We start from the raw sequence: 26,728 nt of genomic DNA, 5'->3' as shown, positions 1-26,728 counted from the left end.
GTTCCTCAATCTGGCTTTTGATAGTTTTACAGAGCAAGAATTGCAGAAGGAATTTTGTTGGACGTCTTAATCAGTTTCGGAAACTTGCTTTCAAGTTAATATGCTTTACATTTGTAAATAGTATTTTCTTTTCTTTTTGGTACTGGGGATTGAACCCAAGGGCTATTAACCAGAGCCACATCCCCAATCCCTTTTTATATTTTATTTTGAGAGGGTCTTGCTAAGTTACTTAGGGCCTCACCACATTACTGAGGCTGGCTCTAAACTAGTGATTCTTTTGCTTTAGCCTCCTGAGCCACTGGGATTATAAGGTATGTGCCATCATGTCCAGCTGTAAGTAGTATTTTCTTACTTTTCCTTGGCACTTGCAGAAAAGACAAAGTATGTAGGTCAGAGACTTACAGCATGATTTTTATAATAATTTGATGTTTTCTAAGCTTTTTAGTGAAAAAAAAAGACTTGCTGTCTAATGAAGATTGAAATGTAATGTTCTGTACCTTTAGTTTATTCAGAACAAGGCTTTATGAAGTACCAATTAGATGAATTAAAGAAAATTGAAGAAATTAAGAAGAAGATACTAAAGAAAAAGATTCTTTCATTGGGGAGGCAGGGGCTCAAATGAGTAGTTAATGACAGTGTCAGCAATACTTGTTCAAGTGCCACACAAACTATGCAGGTAGTGAAGCTCATAGAAGGCAGAGGAATGATATATTGACAGAAATGATTGGGAAGCCTTTGGGAAGGATGGTGCTCTGCCAGCCTAGCCAGATAGGCTGTAGAGAGATGGAAGAGCAGAGCCAGAAAAGGAAACACAGTCTTTTGAGTTAGATGTAGACATAGTGTTATTAGGGTTGCTGAGGGACCTAGCTTGACTGGGATGGATAGCTTATATTGGAGATACCTGTTGATGAGATTATGTTGAGCTGCTACATTCAATATGGTGGTCACTAGCTACACATGGCTGTTTAATTAAAATGAAGTAAATTTAAAAGTTCAGTCCCGTAATTGCAAAGGGCTCAGTTGCCACATGTGGCTCTGTTGTGTGCATCTTGAGGGCAGGGACTTTCTTATGGTTTAGATGTGAGCCCCTGGGAGACAATGCAAGAAAGTTTGGAGGTGAAATGATTGGGTTATGAGAGGATTCATCTAATCAGTGCATTAATCTCCTGGTAGGGATTAATTTGGTGGTAACTGTAGTTGGTAGGGTGTGGCTGGAGGAGATGGGTCCCTGGGGGCATGCCTTTGGGTTGAGCAGAGGTCTGTCTCACTTCCTGGTATGATGTCCTGAGCTGCTTTCCTCTATTATACCTTCTGCCATAATGTTCTGCCTCACCTCAAACCCAGAGAAGTAGAGCCAGCTGTCTAAGGAATGAGACCTCTGAAACCATGAGTCCCAAAATAAATTTTTTCTCCTTTAAAACTGTTCTTGTTAGGTCTTTTGGTCATAGCAATGAAAAAACTGATTAAAACAGGCTTCAGGTTTGAATTATTTTTATTGCTTTTTTTTTCATTTAAGTTTGTATCACAGTACCTTGTACATAATAGGCACTTAACTATTTTTAATCAAGCAGTCCCAATTAGAACTAAATTTCATCTTCAGTAAGTGGTTTGCCCCATGTGTGGATGCTTATAAATTTCTGATTAGCCAAAGATGAGGTCTTTCTTTGTTTGTGGGCTTATGACCCCCAAAGGGAAGACTTTTTTGGCTCATCACTCCATAAACTAAAGGGCAGTACATTGTGACCAGAAACCAGCGACAGAGTGCCACTTTGCTTTGACATCTGCTCTGACATTTTAGGAGACTCTTCTAGTGAAACAGACTGACACTCCATTAAAAAATTTGAATTTTAGTCAAAGTAGTCTAATTCTTCTGTATTGTGTGTGGGTTATTTACTTTGAATTCTCTGTGTGTGCTTCTTATGATACTAATCTTGTTTTATTGGTTTGATAAATCTATAAATTAGGAATTAGTTTCTTATTTTACTCAAAGGGAAATTGTGATGGTAAGACTTAATAGTTTAATGTTCTAGTATGCTTATTATAAGGTTAAAGATTTTCTTTGCCCTCTTTGAAATTTTGCTGTACCACATAAGATCAGCCTGTTAGCTTAGACTCATGAAGTTATACTTCAGAAGTATAAGTTACTGAAGTTATACTTCGAAAGTCCAAAATTAGCTCCATTCATATAGAGTGTTGAGAATGTATTTATATCATCAGGGGCATAGAAGTTAATCTTTTCTGAAAGGTGTACAAATTTACTTATTGATGTGTGGGCTGGTGATGCACATTTTTAGTACTTTTTCTCATTTGTACACATTTCTATTCCAGAGATTCTGATTGTTTCCTTTGTATCCTTTTATGTGAGAACATAACTTAGTATACTTACCCTTAAGTATAAAAGGTATCCACTTAATACTCTCAGAATTTTGTTTGTTTGTTTACTCTTTTAAGCTGTTGGCTCTTGTGCATCCTTGGAGCCCATCACAAAACTCTGGATTAACAGCTGACCCCATGTGATGTACAAAGCATCTGGCAGCTAGGGTGGCATTCTCAGCTGTCTCTCTTTGTTTTGTCCACAGAAGGAAATGTGAGTTTTATCTTACTGCTCAGGCGATGGTACATTCCTTTTTTGGTTCATAAGACCCACTGATCTGGTTGTAGGCTTATTTCCTACCATTTCTGTCATCGTCTTGAATTTATTAAAGACAGTCTCAACCTACTGTTAGGAACACAGAATCCTTAGTCACCTCTGGCATTTATAATTTCTACTTTGAGTAAAACTTACTAGGTTTTGCTGACTGCCTAGTTTGTTCTATTCTGTATGGTTAAGGATCCCAGGCAGCATTATATTAAGAAACTATTACCACAGATATTTCTTATAGCAAATGTCTTTTCTTCCCAAATCCCCATTTTCCAGATCTCTGTGAAATATAATTCATTTTTGCCACATCTGGTATATTGATGTGTTGTCCATATCTTAATAAATCTCAGAATTAAAAATGGTTTCTTTCCTTGACTATAGGAAAAAAATGGGTATTTTGAGAAATGGTATTCTGAGATTTCAGCCCCAGTTCTTATGTTGAGTATTGATTGTAGTTGTATTGATTTTTCAGTTGCCATAATGTATGTATGTGCCTGTGTATGTAATAGAAGGTGGCAGAAATATATTTTGTATTAAAATGATAATCATAAGTGCCTCCATATATTTAATACATGATAATACTTATCCACTATGCCATATGTTCTTCCATGTTCTCATTTAATCATACTCACAACCTCATGACATAACTTTTTCCTATATTTTCAAGATGGACAGTTTCAGAGAACTTACGTCATCTGCTGAGGTCTTGCAGCCTACTAAGGGACAGAGCTAGAATTTAAACCAGAAGTCTAGGTTCCTAATGATGTAGTGCTATTATGTGTCTTTTTTTTTTTTTTAAATAAGAGGAAAGATTTATTTTCACTCATGGTTTCAGAGATTTCAGTCTCTGATCAGCTCTGTTACTTTGGGCCTGTGGCGAGGCATAATATCATGGAAGAATAGTGTTGTAGAGGAAATCGGCTCAGCTCAAGGAAGTCAGAATTAGGGAGAGAAATAGAGTGTGTGTGCGCCTAAGCACTGTCTTATTCTTAACCCTGATGGTGTGAGAAGGAAGTGGGCTATTGCTCAGGATTTGTAAAATAAGGACTTTGATGGTATTATTTAGGCAGAACAAGGTGTTGAAAAGTGGAATCAGTTGGGAGGAAGAGCAACCATTTAGGCCAGATGCTAGACCTTTGTGATAACTGGCACATGGATTGTACTGTTGTAGGATCACTGGTTCTCAAACTGGAGCATGCATTGGAATCATGTGGAGGGTTATTAAAACACAGTTTGTTGGGCTGCACCCCCAGAATTTATGATTATTATGTTTAGGGCACAGCTAAGAATTTATATTTCTAGTAAGTTCCCAGGTGACACTGCTGGTTCGGGACCACACTCAGAGAAATCATGCAGAGAAAAGTACAAGGACCTAGGCTTTAAATTTCTGCAGTACTACTAAAACCAGTTGTAGGAGCCTTGATTCTTCATCTGAAAAGTTTTAACAGAGTAGTACCCATACTGCAGGGTTTTTGTGAGGATTCAACTGGATATTAAAAAGAACAACAATGCTCATCTTTATTATATACTTACTACGTATCAGGTACTTTGGGCAGTGCTTCACAGGTATCATTCAATTTTCAACAGTTACTATTATCCTCACACATAAAGATCCTAGTACATTGCAGTTGCTCGGTTAATATTCCTGTCCTTAAGAAAGCCTGGAAATGTATAATGTACCTTATATAGATTTTCACAAAGCTTAAAAAACTTCAACTTTCAAAGGAGAACTTCAAAAAACTGCATTATTTATTTAAAACATTTTTTTCTTATCATCTTAGATAAGAAAATTGTTATTATCTGAAATGATAGAATTGCCTTCTTTACTACCTTTTTAAGTACTATGTATTGCTTAATGCCCATATTGTTATAAAGTAGAAAGAGTAACCAGTTTTAAGAAAACACTATACATTTTCTTTTTTTAATATATATTTTTTAGAAGTAGTTGGACATAATACCTTTATTTTGTTTATTATGTGGTGCTGAGGATTGAACCCAGGGCCTCTCACGTGCTAGATGAGCGCTCTACCACTGAGCCATAATCCCAGCCCCTATACATTTTCTTTTAAAACTATAGTGATAAGTTATTTACTGTTCCTGTATTCTCTTTTGAGTATAGGGTATAGTTTTTTTCAGAAGAATTTCATAAAGCCAGTTTGCCATCCATTTAAAAATTCTTTTACCCATAATTAAGTAAAACCAAAATATATTAAAATTTGTCATTCCTTATTTGGCTGTATTTGAAAAATGGTACGTTTTATTAGAAGAGATTATAAAGAGAGGTATAATGAAGGAGCTTCTGAAATATAGATTAATTGAGGACGGAAGGGAATATACTGTATGCTAGGTACTCGCCATACCTTGTTACAATGCTAATACTTTATATAGGTGTTAGGAGATTCAATGCTGTGTAAAACAAACATTTTATTGTTTTGTTAGTTTTTAATTTACTTATTTTTGCAGTAGTACTTGTTAAATCTAGGACCTCATGCTAGGCAAGCTCTCTATCACTGAGCCAGACCCCATTTCTGTGTAAAACATTTAAAACAGTGTTGGCACATTGTAACCATGTGATGAGTAAGTCATTTTGTTTTATGCATTTCAAATATGACTTTCTGTAATAGATAAAATTTTTACCCTCATAGAATTTATAGTCTAGCAGGTTCCCAAAAGTATTTGAAGTGCTTGCTTAAAAATTCAGATTCATGTTATTTCAAAGCCTGTGGTTTTCTTCCAGTATTAGACCAACCCCACCAAGCAATGCCTCCTTGTTCTGTATTTGTAATTCCTTCCATAATTTTGATGTAGTTGGCTGTTTCCCACTTTCCAACTTTGAGTGTCTTTTTTTCCATACTAATAGTAGTATGTTGTTTCCTAATGTAGAAATGATATCTGAAGAGAGGTGATTATATATGGCCTGCTTGGTTCCTGCTTAAGCATTTTCCATTGCCCAAATCTGATAGGCTCAAATAATTGGAAGAACCTTGAACTACATGCAGTGGGTCAGGCATAGTATATGTTAAGTCAGGTAAGTAGACTTTTCACTGAGGAAGGAACCCAGATTTCTACTCAAGATAGAGAGAATTGTGTTGTTTCATGCTTTGCTATCTTGTTCTAAGAGGTAGGGGGAAGCATGGCCAAGCAATGAGACAAGTAATAAAAGTGAGGCTTAAATATATGTCCTTGCTGGGTGCAATGGTGCTGACCTTTAATTCCAGTAGCTTGATAGGGTGAGGCAGGAAGATTGCAAGTTTGAGACCAGCCTGGGTAATTTACCAAGACTCTATCTCAAAATAAAAAGGGTTGGAAATATAGTTTGGTGGTAAAGCACTGGCAGCAGCTTTCAATCCCCAGTATGTGGATTGAAACCTACCCCTCTCAAATCCCCCCCCCCCCAAAATGTATGTCCTTGAACTGTCAGCTGCTTGGTATGATTGTAGCACAGGGTTTGGGTTTTATGAGGGAGATGAAGCTGGAGAGGTAAGCAGGGACTAGGCTAGGTTATGGAGTATACTTGTACACTACAAATAGAAGGAGCAGGCTTAGGAGTTAGGATTTTATCCTCTTGACCACCCAAGAGTTTCAGGGGAGTGACTTGATAAAGGTTTTGGAGACTCTTCTGTGCTTTGTAGCACATACATTTCATACCAAATATCCTAGAAGCTGCAGCCCACCCAACTTTATTGATGATTTTAGAGGAAAACCAAGAGAACCAAGAATGATACATAATCAAGGAAGCTGGTAAGTAACTATGAGAGATGGGTGAGAACAGATGTCAAAGCGATATAGTGTGTAATGACAGAATATGTCTCCTTTTCAGTCAGTGACCAAATATCAGAGAATAAGCTTCTAATATCTGCTTTCTGGGAGGGGAGACAAGAGAGGTTAATGTTATTTAATAACTTCCAGCCTTTCACTAAAAATTTTAGCAAAAATTAATGAAAATCCTATGATGTCTGCATTTTAACCAAATATCTGGTCCTGTCAAAAGGTTGAGTGTCTCTTTTTTAATGCTGACTTAATTATTCTAGCAGTTCCAGGGAGTTGTGAAACAGTGGTGAGGGGGAGAGACTGGATTTTTTTTTTCTTAAAGCCACCAGGAAAACCAGCATTCTCCAAAGCTAATTTAGCTTTGCTAAACTGAGGCAGAGTTGTATATTGAAACTAAAAGACCTTACATATTATATACTCTTAGAACTTTAAATAAATCTCTTCTTTTAAAGAAGCATTTTTCATTGAGGGACCGTACATTACATGATTTTCAAACTTTTTGCATTTGATTTCTTTTCCATCTGAAAAAGTTGTTCCTTGTTAGGGAGAAAATTTTCTTACTAAATAGAGAATTCAACAGAAGTCTGTTGAGCGCCATCTGCTGGCTTTGTCATAATGGACCAAATAATGCTTCCTGGAAATGTTAGAATTTGCCTATATATTAGTGTTGCAAAGTTATGATCCTGGAAGTATATGAATTGTGTTTTTTATTATTTTCATTTAAAATAATACCATTATGTGTTAGTACTGAGCAGAGGGATGCTCTGGGCTTTTATCTTCAATCCTGTGTATATGTGTGTGTGTGTGTGTGTGTGTGTATATATATATGTATGTTATAGGGATTTCATTGGCCAGTATCTTTTACTGGCGAAAGATTAGTTTGTTTATTTCAAAAAAGTAACTTTAAACATCAAGTAAATTTGTTTAATATTGTCTAACAGTGAAATCATCCTAAGTCTGTATCTGGAATGACTTTAGTTTGTGGTAAAAGTCAGTAAGTTTCCAAGTCAATTCCTATTTATGCAGCATGAGGTACTTTGAGACATTTTCTAAGAAAAGCTGTGTAAAAGGGCTTTGCCTGCCAGTTTAGAGTGGGCAGGGAGTGTATCTATCTATCTATATCTATATCTATATATATATCTGGAGATGGGTAAAGCCCATAGGTTAAATAAAAGGGGTGATTCTATTATGTTCTCTTCTTGTCTGTAGTTCTTTTGACTCTTAGTTATGTGGGTTTTTTTTTAGAGAGAGAGAGAGAGAGAGAGAGAGAGAGAGAATTTTTAATATTTATTTTTTAGTTCTCAGCAGACACAATATCTTTTGTTGGTATGTGGTGCTGAGGATTGAACCCAGGCCGCACGCATGCCAGGCGAGCGTGCTACCGCTTGAGCCACATCCCCAGCCCTTAGTTATGTTTTAAGTGACCTTTTTTGTTTCTTTTGTACCAGGGATTGAACTCAGAGGCACTAACCACTGAGCAACATCCCCAGCCCTGTTTTGTATTTTATTTAGAGACAGGATCTCACTGAGTTACTAAGTGCTTTGCTAAATTGCTGAGGCTGGCTTTGAACTGACGATCCTCCTGCATCAGCCTGCTGAGCCACTGGGATTACAGATGCACTGCTTAAGTGACCTTTTAAAGGACTGTAGTTAGTAATTCATTCAGCCAGAGTTTATTGAGTGCTTAAAACAACCAGACACTCTTTTAGGCACTGATATAGCACTGAATGAAACAAATATGGTCGCTGCCCTCAGGAAGTTTACAGAATAGAAAGAACTGGGTGAGTTCATATATGCTCATGTATGTATAATATATTAAATACATTTATACACATGAATAAATCTGTGTGCCAGATGGTAAAAGATGCTATGGGAAAAAGTAAAGCTTAGCAAGATAAAAGTTAGGGTAAGAGAGTTCTTACTTCATTTGGTAAAATCAAGGAAGACCTCATTGATAAAGAGATATTTGAAAAATAGTGAAGATTAATGTTAAATAAACAACAGTCATTTATTTTATTTGATCTTCACCAACTATGTATAGAAGTTCACAGGACAGATAATCTTTTCGTGGCTCCCCTTGATCTAGAGCATCAAGGCAGAAGTCCTTGTTCTGGTCCTGTCTTTTGCTTATGTGTTCCCTTTGGTCAAGCCATGGTACATAACTCCTCGAATATGCCGTATTTATTCACTTCTATGCCTTTTCATATTCTTTCACCTCCTTTGCGTAACTTATCCTTTGTTTCCCTAGTCAGCTTCTATATGGTTGTTTTTTTTTTTTTTTTTTTTTTGAGATTCACCTTAAGTTTTATCCTCTCTGGGTAACCTTTCTAATCTTACCCTGGCTGATTTTATTTTGTCTTGTTCTTCCTTTTGTTATGCCATAGCACTTAAAAAAAAAATATATATATATATATATATATATATATATATATATATTCTTTTAGTTATACATGGACACGATATCTTTATTTTATTTATGTGGTGCTGAGGATCAAACCCAAGGTCTCACACATGTGAGGCGAGCGCTCTACTGCTGAGCCACAACCCCATCCCTTAATATTTATTTTTTAGTTATAGGTGGGCTCAATGTATTTTTATGTGGTGCTGAGGATCGAACTCAGTGCCTCATTCATGGTAGGTGAGTGCTCTACCTTTGAGCCACAACCTCAGCCCTGCCATAGCACTTTTGAAATGCTTTTGTTTGTAGCATTTCTTATGTGACTGTACCTGTGAATTTGCATGAGTTTCTCCTACTTGAATCTTGGGTCTCAATCTGGTTTTTTTGTTGATGTCTTTTGTAGGGTAGGCTAGTGTGTGAATCTCTGGAATATACCTGCAATTTTTTTTTTTCTTTTGGTCTGTGTTTCTTTCCAGGAAGAAGGATTAGAGTTTTTATCTGATCCAAGCAATACAATATATTGAAACTTTGGGCTGGGAGTGTAGCTTAGTTGCACAGCATTTGCCTAGCATTCATAAGGCCCTAAGGTCAATCCCCAGTAATGTCCCCTGTCCTCCCCTCAGATAAGTTTATTATTAGGACAGAGGCCCACTGCCTATTTTCGGAAATAAGGTTTTATGGTAACATAGCTATACTTATTTCTCTATATATGTCTACGGCTTGCTTTTGGACTATGAAAAGCAGAATAGAGTAATTGCAACAGTGACCACATATTTGACAGAAACTAAAATAATTACCATTTGTGTCTTTACAGATGAAATTTGCCAGCTGCTGTATTAAATACATGGTGGAGACCTTGCTCTCACTTTTTTTTTTTTTTTGGTTGCCTGGGTGTAGGTAAAACAATACAGTATGTCTTAGTGAGTCCTTAGGATTAAAAAGTAAACATGTGATGCCATATGACACACAAAACAACTATTTACTCCTTCCTTGGGCCCAGAAACTACAGTGAAGGCAGGACAAGTCACCTAACTTCTGACTTTCCCTTTACCCTAGGACCAAGGGCCTGGTATTCTTCTAGTGAATCGGTTTGGATTTCACCAAAGCCTAATGACAGGTGATGATCTTGTGGCCAAGAATACAAGCTCTGGAAACAGGTGTCATCAGCCTGCTTCCTCTAGAACTCTGGTCCCCCAAACAGCAGCAAGTTGGAACAGGGTGTGGTAGCAGTCTACTTCCATTCACTGAGAGTTTCAGACTCCTTATATTCTTTGGATATAAATGGGCATTTGCTATCAGAGAGACTTTGAGTATACATCTAAGACTTGTCCAGGAGGAAATGGCAGGAGAATAAGTGGTCAGGGAACCTGGGAGTGGGACTTAGTTATCTTGGAGGTGATGGCACTTCCTTTATTAGTCTGTAGGGTTTTGCTTTGTCCAGTTGGTATCTTATTATCTTTAGAAATGGATTGTATCATAACTCCAAGAATTTCAAGCAGGAACAAGCTGGGAGAAATAGAGATTGATCCTTTCTGTTCATCAGACACTTGATGAAGACTTAGGTAAGGGTTGGAGAGGTGATTTTCCAAGCCTTCTAAGAGAGATGGTGGCACTGTATCACCTCTCAATTCCGTCTACTTTTTGTGTTTTGTCTGAACCACTTTGGCTAGCTTCCTCAATCATCTTCCTGTTTCTGTGATTTCCCTACTGTGGTCAGTTCCGTACAGAGGAACCATACTAATTTTTTTTAAATTTCGCATTTTAAGTTTTTAAAAAATGTCACTCTTTTTTCCCTCCAACCCACCAGTGGTTTAGCATCACACTTAAAACACACACACACACACACACACACACACACACACACACCCCAGTGGTTTAACATCACACTAAAAATCCACACTTGGTCCTCACACCCCATATCAGTTATTCACATTATTTACTTGCTCCTGCTGACCTACCTTCTTTGTTATTCCTTGAACATGCTGAATCTGTACTTGCCTTCCCTTGAACACTTTTTTCCTCAAGCTCAAATATGATTCCCTGAGAGGAATCTTTTATTGAAAATTACCATCTGCCGTAGCTGCTTTCTTTTTTATCAGTCATTTAATTCTTTAGTAAGGTATGGAGGTAAGCATGCTTGCTGTTCTGCCTTATGGCACAGAGAACCTAAATAACACAGTTGTTATTTAAGTTGAACAAAAAAATGATGTGTCATACTGTGATTCAAGCCCAGGCAGGCTTGTATCAGAGTCTATCTTCTTAACACGATGGTATGTTAACAAGTTATAAACCAAATTTTGAAAGGTAGAAAACAAATTGACTTAAGGTAGTGCTATTACTGTACTGCTCCAAGCACAACTGTGGCAGCACTGTTACCCATAAACTGAGGTACTTTGTTCTTGCCTAGGGTCTTCTCTTACAGCAAGGCCTCCACTCTTACAAGTGGTGAACTCTCTTATATTGGTCTGCGATCCTATCCCTTTGTCTTTCCTATGGAAATTCTCCCCCTTCCCCTCCCTGTCTTCTGCTGGTCTGTTCTTAGCAGTGTTCTGGTTAAAAGCGCTGATTCGAAGTGTTTGCCAATTTGATCGGTGCAAATACTCCCAGATGATTGATTTCAAGGCTGGCAGTCTCATGTTACTGAAGATTGAATTGGCAAGAGATGTTTGCTTGGGAAGACATGTGTAGTAGCACACCATTATACAGAATTTCTATCACAAACTTCAACACAGATAATAGGAAGATATAGATTAAAAAGTGATGATTTTTAGCATTTGTGAAATTTGTTCTTAATATAATTAATTGTAAACTTAATATAATTAAATTTTATTAATGGCTGTGTTTAACAGTTGGCTTGTAGAATTCCTGAAAGTTTAACAGCTTTCATTCGTCTATACATGTCAGCTCCATATACCACTATAGGCATCTTTTTGCTGACTAGGTCCACCTTCAAAACCTGATAACTGGCACTGTCTTACTATCCAAGATGACAGTGCTAGCCCTTCACTTCCTATTCTCCTGACCTTATTTATCATATTTCCTGTTTCAAATCCCCATCTCTTCCCCTCTCATTGTTTTCTTAAGAAGTTAATTTCCCCAGTTATAGAAAGGTACTAGATAACTAGTATCCTGGGGAATAGAGTCATCCAGCAAGATCTAAAGAGAGGAAATCTTTAATCAAAAAAGGAAGATATTTTGTTAGAATTGCTGGTTAGAAATCTAAGTGAAAAAAATTAAACTTAATAATCACATAAAGGTAATTACAGTGCTATTAATGCAGTAGATATACTATATAAATGAATTTAGGGTGGGGAGAACTGAGACCAGTGATTACCATTTGGAATAATTTTTATAATCCTTTTATAAAAAGCTATTTGTTATTGATTTTAGTTATACATAACAGTAGAGTCCATTTTGATAATCATTATACAAGCATGGAATATATCTTATTTTAATTAGAACCTCAGTCTTGTGGATGTACATGATGGTAAGAGTCACTGTGGTATATTCATATAGGAAACATAGGAAAGTTTTGTCAGATTCATTCTACTGTCTTTCGTTTTCCTATTACCCCCCTTCCTTTCACTCCCCTTTAATCCAGTGAACTTCTATTCTCTCTCCTCCCTTTATTGTGGGTTAGCTTCTGCATATCAGAGAAAACATTGAGATGTTCAGACCTTTGGTTTTTGGGGATTTGCTTACTTCACTTAGCATGTTTGTCTTCAGCTGCATCCATTTATCAGCAAATATAATAAAGTCATTCTTCATGGCTGAGTAATATTCCGTGTGTGTGTGTGTGTGTGTGTGTGTGTGTGTGTGTGTATGTGTATGAGAGAGAGAGAAAGAGAATATGAAAAAGGTGTAGGGCTTCTACAATGAAAACCACAGAACAATAAAAGAATTAAAAGAAGACCATACAAGATGGCAACATCTCCCATGTTCTTGGATAGGCAGAATTAATATTGTCAAAATGCCCCATACAGATTTAATGTAATTCCTATTAAAATTTCAATGACATCTTTCACAAAAATAGAAAAGGCAATCATACAATTCATTTGGAAAAATAAGAGGTCCAGAATAGCCAAGGCAATCTTTAGTGAGATAGTGAAGCAGGAGGCGTCACAATACCAGATCTAAAATTATACTACAGAGTTACACTAACAAAATTGGCATGGTATTGTCATAAAAACAGGCAAGAAGACCAATGGAACAGAAGAAAAGACACAGAGACAAACCCGTATAAATACAGTTATCTCAAATAGACAAAGGCAACATACGCTGGAGAAAAGATAGCCTCTTCAACAAATGGTGCTGGGAAAACTGGAAGTACATATGTAGTAGAATGAAACTGAACCCTATCTCTCACCCTGCACAAAACTCAATTCAAAGTAGATCAAACACCTAGGCATTAGACCAGAAACTCTACACCTACTAGAAGAAAACGTAGGCCCAAGACTCCAACATGTCAGTGTCAGCTCGTGAATTCCTTAATAGACTCCTAACGAACAAAAAATAAAATTAAAAATCAATAAATGGGATGGCATCAAAATAAACAGCCTCTTCACAGCAAAGGAAAGAATCAAGAGCATGAACAGAGAGCCTACAGAATGGGAAAAAAAATCTCTGCCATCTTTACCTTAGCTAGGGTGTTAATTTCTTTCTTTTTTTTTCTTTTTTTAATTTTTATTGGTTGTTCACAACATTACAAAGCTCTTGACATATCATATTTCATACATTAGATTGAAGTGGCTTATGAACTCCCAATTTTACCCCATAGGGAGTTAATTTCTAAACAAACAATTCATTAAAAAAAAACACAAAAACAACAACTACAACAAAACACAAAACTACCCATCAATAAATGGGCAAAGAAACTAAAAAGACACTTCCAAAAAGAATATGAACAGTCAACAAATGTATCATAAAAGTGTTCAATATCTCTAGCAGGTGTTGAATTAGAGAACTGCAAATTAAAGCAATGCTGAAATTATCAAGAATATAATATAATATGGCGAGGAAGTTGGGAAAAGGGTACACTCACTCAGATATTGCTGGTGGTACAGAAATTGGTGCAACCATTGTGGTAAACAGTATAGAGATTCCTCAAAACACTAGGAATGGAATCATCTTTTAATCCAGATATCCCACTCCTCAATATATATCCAAAGAATTTAAAATCAGCATTGTATAGTGATGCAGCCACATCAATGTTTATGTATAGAAGTACAATTTACAATAGCTAAACTATGGGGCCAACCTAGGTGCCCTTCAACAGATGAATGGATGAAGAAAATGTCTCTCTCTGACATTTCCTCTGCTGTGCTGTTAATGGAGACTGTTCTTGAAGCATTTTGGGTTGTTTGGGATTGTTTGTTCCCTTTTGTATATTTTTTGTGTGTCTACCCATTTATCAGTATGGATCTGAAGTGGCAGAGTTTTCTACCCCATGAATTTACAGTGTGTCTCTAGGTTTTCAGTACCTCACAGATTAGGGGGAGGGAAATAATGTTAACAACCTATGCAAACAACATACAGCATTAAACTAAATACTTAGTTTCTACTGTGACTTCTACAATGTTAATTAGCACAAGAAACAAATAGTATGGTTAGCAGTTGCCACCAGGAAGAACAGCAAGTTATGTATTATGTGTGGCATAAAAACCAAAGAAGAAGTGTCATCTATGACTTCCGTAGCATTAATAATTGCTCCATCATTAGAGATGGGGGCAGGCATTATATGAATTAATGCTAAAAGATGTTAAGAATAGAGTTCAGTTCGAGGGAAGAATTTTAGGTAGGTATAAAAGAATTTGAAGTTTCAAAAGGTGAACAGGGAAAATGCAAAAGAGATATAGGATGTGATGGTTATGAGGGAGGAGGAGAGAAAATAGAAGTAAAACCTTAAAGGAAAAGTGAAAGAGCATGATCAAATTTGGCTATTTGCAAGAGCAGTAGAAACAAGGGAAACAGACAAGTGAAAACTAATACAAAATGAAACCAAAATACACTAATCAAAACCCCTAACCCTCAAAAGAAAGAGCAAGGAAAATAGCTACCTTCAAGAAATGATAGATATGAGAAAAAAGAAACATGTATAAATGCCTATGAACCATTCAGCATACATACCAGAGAGAGTGAGAGTGAGAGTGAGACAGAGAGAGAGAGAGAGAGAGTGAGAGAGAGAGAGAGAGAGAGAGAGAGAGAGAGAGAGAGAGAGATTGATTGATTGATTCTTGGTGAAATAATAAGGAATTGTTTTCATTGTGTGGTCAAAATCCTCTTTGAGAATATATGTTCACTATCTGTGTCAAAATGACTTTTTTTTTTTCCATTTCTTCTTGAGGTATGTACTGAGCACAAGAGTAGTGGCATGGGCTGTCAAGTCCTTTCTTTTTTGTATTGCTCACCACGTTGCCAGTTGGAGTTCATAAATTCTCAGCTTCCCTTCTGGGCAGTATGAGGTAGAGTGGGCTGGGAAGTACTGTCAGCTTCACTCCCAGGGTGGAGTTGCTGCGGAGTTTTGTGAGAGGAGTTTCTATAGATGTTGTTTCCGAAGATGTTGTTTAGGGTCTAGTCAGGCCCCAGGATCTTCACTGAGTGGCGACTGGCCTGGAGATACTAAATCATGGTGCCTCCAGGGCCCAGCAGCTGCCAATCTGTGCTGAGAGACTAAACCCAAGAGTCTCCCCAAGATTCCACTTGTGAGGGGGCAGCTGCTTCTGAAGGATCCAGCCTTTCCTAGCTTCCCAGGCTTAGTCCTGGAGTACAGTCACATCCTTCACACCCACCCCACCCCAGCCAGACTTCAGAGGTGGGAAAGGTGTGAGGGAGCCCAGTTTTCCCCAGCCTATCCAACCCATATTGCCCTAGGTGGTGTACTCCTGGTTCTTCTTCTTCTTCTTCTTCTTCTTCTTCTTCTTCTTCTTCTTCTTCTTCTTCTTCTTCTTCTTCTTCTTCTTCTTCTTCTTCTTCTTCTTCTTCTTCTTCTTCTTCTTCTTCTTCTTCTTCTTCTTCTTCTTCTTCTTCTTCTTCTTCTTCTTCTTCTTCTTCTTCTTCTTCTTCTTCTTCTTCTTCTTCTTCTTCTTCTTCTTCTTCTTCTTCTTCTTCTTCTTCTTCTTCTTCTTCTTCTTCTTCTTCTTCTTCTTCTTCTTCTTCTTCTTCTTCTTCTTCTTCTTCTTCTTCTTCTTCTCTTCTTCTTCTTCTTCTTCTTCTTCTTCTTCTTCTCTTCTTCTTCTTCTTCTCTCTCCTCCTCCTCCTCCTCCTCCTCCTCCTCCTCCTCCTCCTCCTCCTCCTCCTCCTCCTCCTCCTCCTCCTCCTCCTCCTCCTCCTCCTCCTCCTCCTCCTCCTCCTCCTCCTCCTCCTCCTCCTCCTCCTCCTCCTCCTCCTCCTCCTCCTCCTCCTCCTCCTCCTCCTCCTCCTCCTCCTCCTCCTCCTCCTCCTCCTCCTCCTCCTCCTCCTCCTCCTCCTCCTCCTCCTCCTCCTCCTCCTCCTCCTCCTCCTCCTCCTCCTCCTCCTCCTCCTCCTCCTCCTCCTCCTCCTCCTCCTCCTCCTCCTCCTCCTCCTCCTCCTCCTCCTCCTCCTCCTCCTCCTCCTCCTCCTCCTCCTCCTCCTCCTCCTCCTCCTCCTCCTCCTCCTCCTCCTCCTCCTCCTCCTCCTCCTCCTCCTCCTCCTCCTCCTCCTCCTCCTCCTCCTCCTCCTCCTCCTCCTCCTCCTCCTCCTCCTCCTCCTCCTCCTCCTCCTCCTCCTCCTCCTCCTCCTCCTCCTCCTCCTCCTCCTCCTCCTCCTCCTCCTCCTCCTCCTCCTCCTCCTCCTCCTCCTCCTCCTCCTCCTCCTCCTCCTCCTCCTCCTCCTCCTCCTCCTCCTCCTCCTCCTCCTCCTCCTCCTCCTCCTCCTCCTCCTCCTCCTCCTCCTCCTCCTCCTCCTCCTCCTCTCCCCCCCCCTTTTTTTTTTTTGGTTTGTTTAGCATAGTGTAGGTCATGCAGCAGGTGTAGGCCAGGACTGTGTATCAGGCTCAGGTCAGATTTCCTGGATTCCGGTTCCTAGTTCCTTTGCCACTGGTCAGATCATCGCAGTTACCTCAAGACAGCTCCTACCTCGGCTCTGAGGCATCTTTCAAACACCAATCTATTCAAACACCAATCTATTGTGTCATCAGCCTCTGGATCAGTCAGATAGTGTTTTTAATCTCAGATTTCTCCACACCTAGATAAGCTATGGCACTGCCTGAAATGCTACTTCCTCTAGTCCTCCTCCCTTGCTTTGCCCATGGTGGGTTGGCTCTGGCAACGGTGGGGGCCTTTCTTCTTTATTTTTTGTATCCAACCTTCTGAATCCCCAAGCTTCTCTGAGTGTCTGGTATCAAATCCCAGTGAACTTCCTCTTTCAACCACCTCACTGTGAGGCTACATATCTGCTTCTTTGGTCTCACACCGTGGAGCAGCTTGGAAAGCAAACCTCCTATACTCTGCCATCTTCCCTCCTCTCTGAGCAGTGGTTCTTAAACTTGAACTGCCTAAAAAGCAGTTTTTATAGCCAACAGAATGATCAGTTTGGTGACATGTTGAGTCCCAATGCATTTATATTTGGGAAATCACCTACTTACAAAACAATGCACAGTATAGGGTATTTTTTCCATTAGTTCTTGCATCATCTATCAGGAAAACTAATATTACGAAAAATTGTCATACTCAAAGATACATTTCTCATCAATGAAGAAATATGGAAAATATCTTTGTAGGAACCATACTCTTTGTTTCTTGAGTTCAGTTTATTGGAAAATTGGTGACATAGATGCGCTCTCTTTCTGTGGTTGGGTAAAACTAAAATTGTAATTGAGACTTTCTTGAAAATTGCCCTTGTTAATAATAACTTCATCTCTTGTAGTTAGTTACGTAACAGACTTGTTAACTCTGCAACCAGACTGATTTGGTCTGTTTATTCTATAGGTTGGTCCTTTCCTTGACGTAGCAGAGTAATTCATCGGGACATTCCTCAAGGAGGGTGGAGGTTAAGCAGCCACTTTGACAGAAAGTCTTATTGAGATGTTTTACATTTTTATATTTTGTCACCATTCTACTTGCTTAATCTTTCCAGGTCATCTCAAGTCATGCTAGGTACCTGGTACTACTTGCTGAAGTGTAACAGGATCATGTAGTTGAAATGGGAAGTTTGCCTTTTGATCTCAGTGACTGTATAAGAATGCAGAGAATTCTCCTTCAAGGAAAACTTCCAAGTGCCTTTGGAATTTAAATTTCAAGTGGCCTCAAAGTGAATGAAGCTTCTTTGTTTCTTTCTTCTTAATATGTTGGGCATAAGGTCTTTAAAGGTATGAAGACAAGTTAAAACTTGTTTACTTTGTCTTAGGAGAGGAAAAAAAGGTTGATATTGAAAGCTTTGTTAAAAGGATTTTTCACTGCCTGTGTTAGCTGTCTCTTCTATTATTAGAAAAAGGCAGGTCCCAGACATCACCAGTAAGGTCACAGAAAGTCTCTCAGAAAGATGTGAAGAGGAAATCCTCCAATTAGAAAAGGAATATAAAATCTTAGAATTCAAGGTGAGAAATCTAAGTTAAAAAAAAAATTACAATTAGAAATTTAAGTAATCCCCCCGCCTTTAAAGATCCAGTTGGTTAAATACACTCAATTGCTGTGGCCCATTATAGTGCGAAAGTAGCCATGTGCAAATGAATAAGCACTTAATAAATAAAATTTAATAAAATAGGCATATAAACAAAACTATGAACTCTGAAATTCAAATTTATATAATTTTTATATTAAAGGTTTCATTTGATTTTTTTTTTTGTGTGTGTGTGTGTGTGTGGGGCATTTAAAATGTGAAAACCTTCTTTAACTTGTGAGCCCTACAAAAACAAGTGGGAGGCAATATATGGCCCATGGATCATTTTTTCCAACCCATGTGGAAAAGGAATGAAACTTTTGAACTTTGGTTTTCATTTTTTTCAGGATATAATGATATTTCAATGCCTTGAGAAATTGATTCTTCTTTTGTGCTGTAAACATTTTAATTGATTGTGTCATGCCAAATGATATTAAACATTTTACAAGCTTTAGCTTTTCATAACTGTTTCCAAGAGGGGAACTTACATGTAAGAGAGTATAATTCTGTCAACTGATCTAAGTTAGTGATAATTCTGTTTTACTATCCTCTTTGTGTTAGGATACTTTTGGAACTCTTTACTTCAGTAATCATGTCAATAACTAAATTTAAGGCATCATAAGTTACAGCTTATTTATGATTGTGGTTTATTCTGACTTCTTACATGTTGTGTTTTACAAATTTGAACTCTTAAAGCTATCCCAGCACTTTGGGAAATAGTTTGAACTCTGTTTTCAGGAATTGACCTACTGGAGCACATCTATTAATAGACTCGGTCCTATGTTTGACTTTATAGATTTTTTCTGAGGCTTAATGAGATCTGACCACAGGGTGACATGTTTCTCTTACAAACTTCATTGTTAAAATGGGAAGGAAAGGGGTTTTAATTAATGAAAAGTCTTTCCTCTAATTTTGGTGTTTAAATGGGTTTTCTCTAAATTGTTCTTTTCCCCTGTAGTTCATTATGAAGATTTGCATAATATTAAATTACAGTGCCTTAAACCTTGATGCTTTAAAATCTCCTTACCTTGTGGTTACAACACAAATTATGTAATGTTTATAATTGAGAGAATAATGATTAGAACTGTTTTTCATAGAATATATTGGATTTAGCCATTGACCCCAGGTTTAAAATCATTCTATAAAAACTGCTAAAAGAATATAACGAAAGTATTTTGCCTTTTAGTTGTGAAGGCATGGGCAAAGTTATTGGCATAAGATTTTTATCTGATTACAGAGTCTTCTTGGAGGGATGAATGAAAAAGAGCTTGGATGCCAGATGGTCAGGAGACACAAAATAGTTAGAAAAGTGACCTTTCATTCTGTTAGATTAAGGTGAGAGCTGAATCTCTTCCAAGTTTTCATACATGAGCTATAAGAAGAGAAGGATCATCTCTGTGTAGTTTTTAAGGGAAGTGAGTTTAGTGGAGCTAATTAAAGTCTTTGTAGGTGGGACTTCAGTGCAGATTTACCTGCAGTCTAGGCACATGCTCTTTGTATGCTAGTATTTCCAGTTGGGTTCGTTCTTTGTTGGAGAATGGGTGGACCTGGTGATGATTCTTGAGGTGTAGAGTTTAGAGAATTATTGCTGAAACTAGAAAATGGGCCAAAAGTATTCTGTGAGGGTATAACTATTTAATATACCACTACATCTTCTTTGTCTAATTTTTTTCTCATTTTGAACCTACATACCAAGTAAATACACTGTTAATAATTTACATGTTTATCTAATCACCTCCACCAAAATGTAAGCTCAAATAGGTTAGAGATCTTATTTTCAGGCTCATTTTGTATTCCAATGCCTAAATATTGCCTGGCAGGTAAGTGCTTAGTATGTGTTTGTTGTTATAACCTACCAGAATTGGGGTATAGTTTCACAGTTGAGATGATATATGTAATTTTCCTTAACTACAATATTTTATGAAGATTGGCTTCCAAGAGGAGCCTTGCTAATGCAAATTTGCTATATCTTTTCCTTGCCTAGGGTGATTGTGTTGTTACAGTACTGCTTGCTGAAGAGGACAAAGTTGAAGATGATGTAGTTTTTTACCTGGTATTTTCGGGTTCTACCCTCCATCACTGTACAAGTACCAGGAAGGTCAGTTCTGATACTTTGGAGACCATTGCTCCTGGTAAGTATTTGGGATCTTTTTTAGCCTTTACTAGTATTTGAATACTTTTGTTCTATGTTCTTTACTATAGAGTAATATTAAGAGTGAACCAGAATGATTCAGATTTTTAAATACTTAGGTGCTCTATTTTGTTAATCTTGTTTGTTCCAAAGAAGTGTGAACCTAATTAGAAATAAATGAAATAAAGTGTTATTATTTGAAAAATAAAAATCAGGATCAGCAAAAATATTAATTTATTGTAATGTTGAAATTTTGGAAATACTAAAACATGTGGTAGAAGATATGAATTCTCATATGGGCATACAGATTTTATTCTGAATTTCATAGTGGTAAAACTAAAAAATAAAACACAAGCAGTTATGCATTTCTCATATCTAGGATGAAAAAACCTGCAAAATATTTTATGAAGCCAAATTTGCCCCAAATTCATAAGTTATTGTTCATTGTGGAATGAAAGCTTAATCACTATTGTATTTTTAAATTTAACAGAATTAAAAGATGTTTACTTAATAAAACTTTTTATGAAGTTTTGAGGACAATGCTACTTCTAACAGAAAGGGGTGATCCAGTAATGCTTATCTCTTGGCCTGTCCTAGCCTTTGAAGATATATTGATTTGTATTTGGAGATGAGCTTCTATCCTCAGTTGACCTTGCTTTAAAGTTAACAGTTAACCAGTTTTCATCAGAATTCAGAAGAGTGTATAGTTAGAGGGAACCTCTAAAAATGCCAACAGCTTAACTATTACCATCTAGAGAATGATTAGACCGTCAACCTTTTTTATGAGTTCCACTTTGTTGGTGTAGGTGTTGTAAGGTTAATTTGTTTGTGAAGCACGTTGAATATCTGTTTTTTGCCAGTATTGGATCAGGTTGCCCATTTTTCATTCCAGTGACATTTCATATAAATTATCTTTATGTCTGATACCTACCAAATTCTGAAAATTATGCTACAATTAAGAACTAAGATTATAAAAAAAAAATAAAATAAAAAAAATAAAAAAAAGAACTAAGATTATGACTACTGAAAGTTTTATTTACCTTCTTGCGTGGCAAAAATTATTTTGAAAAATATGGGATATAAGATTTGAGACAGGAAGATTTCTCCCAAACTGTTAGGGATAAGAAATAAAAAATAGTGGTCAGCATAGATACTGATTCCCCGCCCCCCAAGAGTATTAGGTATCTTTTATAATTTAGACTGCCAGTCATCTTGTTTGCTGGGATGTGCATTATATTGGAAAAGGTATATCTGGAACTTGAGGTCTGCTGTCTGCAGGTACCATTCATTACCATTGCTAAAAATGTATGTTGGTGTAGGGAGAAACAGTTCCTTAACTAGGTAGAATCAGTTTCTTAACTGGGTAGAATCAGTCTGTGACTGGGCTCTTAGAAAGGAATGGAGGTAATTTTTATTAACTAATTCTTTCTGAATTAGAAAAACTTTAAAGTTGAAGGTGTATGTCTTTATATGTATATATGTGTACATATGTACCTAGAAAGGAACATCTTAATTAGATAGTAGAATAATATGAGTATTTAGAAAGGGCAAGTAGGACAGGGATATAATCCTGGGTTTTAGCCATGATAATAATAAACCCCAGCAGAGTCCAGTACTTTGATGGAGAGGGATGTGCCTGGAATCTTCCTTAGAAGGGTCCTTAAATTAGGAAGGTGGCAGGCGATTACTTTTCTTGGAAACATAAACCAACTGAACTTATAATGACAGCTGGGGTTCTAAATTTATTCTAGATCCTTGTAACCATTTTTTCCAGGATAACTTTCTGAACTTTAGTTTCCATTTCTTCCCTTGACTTTGGTTCTGATACCTCTTTATTTGTCTCAGTACCCCCTTTTCCAAGCCACACCCCTCTTGAGTGTCTATTTGTACCTGCTGACTATGGGTGCCCTGTGCTGCCGTCCCAAGCCAATCAAAATGAGCATTGTGTACTCTGCAGAATAGAGTTTTTGTCTGAATCAGCAGAAATTATTCCTGACCCATTCGCTTCTTCAGGCCTGTAGTAATGCCATCTCTTTCATTTTCTACTAATCAGCTTTCTTCTTATCCCCTTCCCACATTCTCTATCATGCGCTTGCCAGCCATGCCCCCCATTCCCCTGAATATTCTGCTACCTACCCACATTTAGTCAGGTAGCTTAATCACAACAGATGTGAAGAAAAGATTAGGGTCCTTGAAGACTCTACTTGTGGAAGGCCAGGGAACATCAAAGTAACTCTTTAGCATGTGAGCCTCTGATTAATATTTGATATTTGATTTGTAAGGATATCAGCAAGACTCCCAGTTGGTGCACTAGAAGCCAACTATTTAAGCAAAGGAGATTGCCAACTGGATCTTTCTGCTCTAGTCATCATGTATAAGAGTTTTCTGTTTTCTTTTCAGTTACTGACATTTGGATTAATTTGATAATTTGTTGTGAAAGGATAGAGATAAGTGTGTTTTGGGGGTTAACTTAGTTTTCCCTCCCTTTTGTCTCTTTGCTTCTTCCCACTTGTTTGTTTTTCCTTTTCTTTCTTTCTTTTTCTGGGGATTAAACCCAGGAGCTCATACCCAGCCCTTTTTATTTTGAGACAGGGTCTAAGTTACCCTTCTAGGCTTGCAGGCCTCCTGCATCAACTTCTGAGTAGCTGGGATTATAGGTGTGCATCACCATGGATGGCTTCAATTTTTAATTTCTTGTTTAATCATGGAATTAATTTTTTAGGCTAGAATTAAACTGCCTTAAATCTGCTTTTGTACTTCTTAAACTTTTGCCTTCCCTTGCTCCAGGTTCTTGCTCATCATGTCTCATTGATGCTTCTTGTCTACCTTATAACAATATACAACTGCCTCCTCTCAGAATTCCATGTTCCCCTTTCCTGCTTTATGTTTTTTCATTGTACTTATCAACTTCTAACACATAATATATTTAGCTTATTTATTTTATTTTCTGCCTGCTTCTACTAAGGTTTAGTTAGGTTTATGAGGGGAATAATTTTCTTTCTTTCAGTGGTACGCGCTAAGAAGGCTTTTTCTAGGAATTCCTGCTGCTTGATGGGATAGTGTTTCTGCTGTGTTGTAATCATTCTAGTTCTCAGAAGCTGATCCTTTGGAAAGGTGAATGCACATATATATATATTCCCCTTCTCCCTAATTTTGGGGAGAGGGGCAGAAATGCTTCTTAAATTAAACACTTAGCTTGGAGTAGAAGTCTGTGTCCTCTTTCTGAAGCTAACTGATGATTTCTTTGTATCAGTTAAGCTGTATAGATAGCCTCAGGTTTCCTGTATACTGAGGGCAGTGACAGTGTCAGATTAATCAAGATTCTTCATGGAAAGTCTACACAATAGTGTGTGCATTCTAGTTACTGGATAAATGTACCATGTCTTTTTGCTGCAGCTGCTTCTAATCAGGATGTCTCTCTCTATCCTTCTGCAAGGATTAGACTTGCAATTCCTTATTATTTGGGCTGATTGTGTATGAAAAGAAAAAGAGCTTTGTGCCTTATTCTTGCTTTTTTACGTCATGCTTCATCCACATAGCTGGCTCTAATTTTTTAGTTCTCTGGTATGTTTTACTGTAAGTGTTTACTCTTAGTGTTTTGAAATGTTTTAATTTCTAAAACCCGGTGATTGATTGACATTCAAAAGACAGCTACTTCTTGATGTTCATCTGTAAACTTTTATCAAATAGGTTGAAATACTAGACATTCTAAATTTTCTTCTAAAACAAAACTTTGACTCCAGATATTACAATTACATCCCCAATGTATGTTTTCTAACTTTTTTATGTTTTCTAATAAGAACTTTCCATTTGAATAGAGACTGTAGAGAAGTGGTAAAGTTTTTTTTTTGTAATTTTTAATTTTTTTTTGTAGTTATAGATGGACAGAATGTCTTTATTTTGTTTTTTTTTTTTTTTTTTATGTGGTGCTATGGATCAAGCCCAGTGCCTCAAACATGCTAGGCAGACACTCTGCCACTGAGCTACAGCCCCAACCCCGGTAAAAGTGTTTTTAAAGTAACCCTTTCTTGCTTGCCTACCATAGATGGCTCTAGATGTGATTCAGTCTCTCGCGCCCCCCCCCCCAAAAAAAAGTATGGTAAAAGTAGTAACATATTTAGGGACAGGTGAGTAGAGACTTTGACTTCCTACTTTTTTTGCCTTTGAATTGTTTGAATTGAAGCATACTACTTATATAATATATAGTGATTCTTAATAAATTTTGAACACTGAAAAGAATACTTTTTTTTTGAAAATAAATGCTTCATTGCATTAATTAACACTAGACACAGACCAAATTTTATAATAAAATATTATACCCAAAATACTTGTGAGATGGCTGGTTCAAGAATATAATTTGCTATGAAATACAGCTTAAAATGGAAAAACATTTCTAATAATAAAAGACGTTAATTTTGTAATTAAAGAAAACATAAAACACCTGTTATTGTCTCCTCATAGTAAACAGATCCAACCTTAAATCACACTTTATTTAATTAATGATTTTCCTCTCAAGATGAAGCTAAGGTAGTTTTTTGAAGCCAGTATAGGATTGGTAAATAGTGTAAAGAAATCTGAGTATCCTTAGAAGGCAATTCTTAGGGGGAATATAGAGTACTATTTTATTATATTCACTTTTATCCATGAAACTGAATTTAGACAAACCATTGATTTCGGAATGCAAAATGGAGCAGGATGTTTAATTGATTCTCCACACTGTTTTGTCAAACATGCTGGTATAGAATGTTTTATAAATTGAAATCTTTTTTCACCGTGTCAATTACTTTTAGACTTCACAGCAAGCATTCTTGTTTGACAGAAAAACTTCAAACCTTCATTGACCCCAAAATTAGACTCAGCACTTCCATATTTTTCTTTCTCTTTCAAAAGGGAAGGTACTATACAAAGAAATTTGTCATGAAAAGGAAAAACAAAAACATTTACCACAATCAGAAGTCTTCTGGATTTAATGAAAAATTGCAGCCCAGATCTCAACAACTGGGCCTATAGTTACAGCTTGATGAGTCTTTTATTTCATGTGAACCAAGATCCTTTTTCTAGCAGCAGATGTGCAGAGATAACCAAATTAGATAACATATTTAAAAATAAGTTGTAAGTTTTTAATTGGCCCAATCAGAGAATTCTGATTTCTTCTCCACTATCAAAGCAATCATTTATTTTTTACTGGACATTTTATAAGAGTCTCCCTATTCTGAAGTACTACTATAAGGCTACTAGACAGCTCTGAGTTTATATTTTAAAATACTTAAATTGCTATCTTTAAGTTTGTCAATACATGTAGTGCTTGTACTGCAAAAACAACAACAAACAAACCTGAGAACTACTCAGGAAAGATATCTGTTTTCTACTGTCGTAGTTATAATGTTATGAAGAAGTTATACATTTTATCACCTTGGAACTCTGAACATGGAACTGGAATATTGGAGCATGCATTACAACAGGATTGATATCCCCCAGGGAGTATAAATTGAATCTTGGGGCTACAAAAATATAATCTTACTCTTTACATATAAAATAACGATAGACATAATACAAATTTGTGTATTTGTATTATGGTATTAAATTAAATTAAATCAATGGTATTAAAATTTCATGAGGTGGGAAGTAGAGAAAAATGTCTAAAAAGGCTAGTTGGAGGGATAATAATGAAAAAAAAATGGTTGAGAAGTCTGCCTTAGAGGTATGTAGGCTGGAATATAGAAGATCACATTTTTAGCATTAATTAGCTCCTTCCTTTTCCAAAATGCACATGATGCAATTCCTTCCCATGCTTGCTTCCCCCAACCCCCCACCCCCTGCTCAAATACTCCTGTGCATACAGAGATGTTTTGAAAATATACCAAATTTGTACATCTGCAAATAGAACACCAAAAACTAGCAGTGGGTACATACTTTTTCATGCAATCCCAGCTTCTGAAAGAGTGTGGCTCTGAAGAATGAACATTTTCTTTAACTCTGTTATATCCACTTGAAAGATAGAAAAAGACTAGATTTTTAAATACTTTGATGCCAAACTGAGTAGTAAAGACATTATTTTATATTTTCCACCTCTGACTACTAATTTTTTAGAAGATGACATCTGTGTGAGACTGGGCTTGTCTGGCCCAGCAAACACTTTCAGGGTTCTTTTTTGGATAACTGGTAAAACAAA

The 26,728-nt window shown here is 37.0% G+C and overlaps 1 protein-coding gene across 1 annotated transcript in view; it reads left to right on the top strand.

Moving 5' to 3' along the window:
* Akap13 (A-kinase anchoring protein 13) overlaps nucleotides 1-26,728 on the top strand; it is a 317,423-nt gene that overhangs the window by 86,162 nt on the left and 204,533 nt on the right. Inside the window, exon 3 of the mRNA XM_077800210.1 lies at nucleotides 20,410-20,557. Within this exon, the coding sequence (XP_077656336.1) occupies nucleotides 20,410-20,557 (148 nt within the window). The remainder of the gene's footprint in view (nucleotides 1-20,409; nucleotides 20,558-26,728) is intronic.

Source organism: Urocitellus parryii, chromosome 6, assembly GCF_045843805.1.
Source record: "Urocitellus parryii isolate mUroPar1 chromosome 6, mUroPar1.hap1, whole genome shotgun sequence".
Lineage (NCBI taxonomy): Eukaryota > Metazoa > Chordata > Mammalia > Rodentia > Sciuridae > Urocitellus > Urocitellus parryii.
Note: the sequence above shows the minus strand (reverse complement) of the source record. Positions and strands in the feature narration are given on the sequence as shown.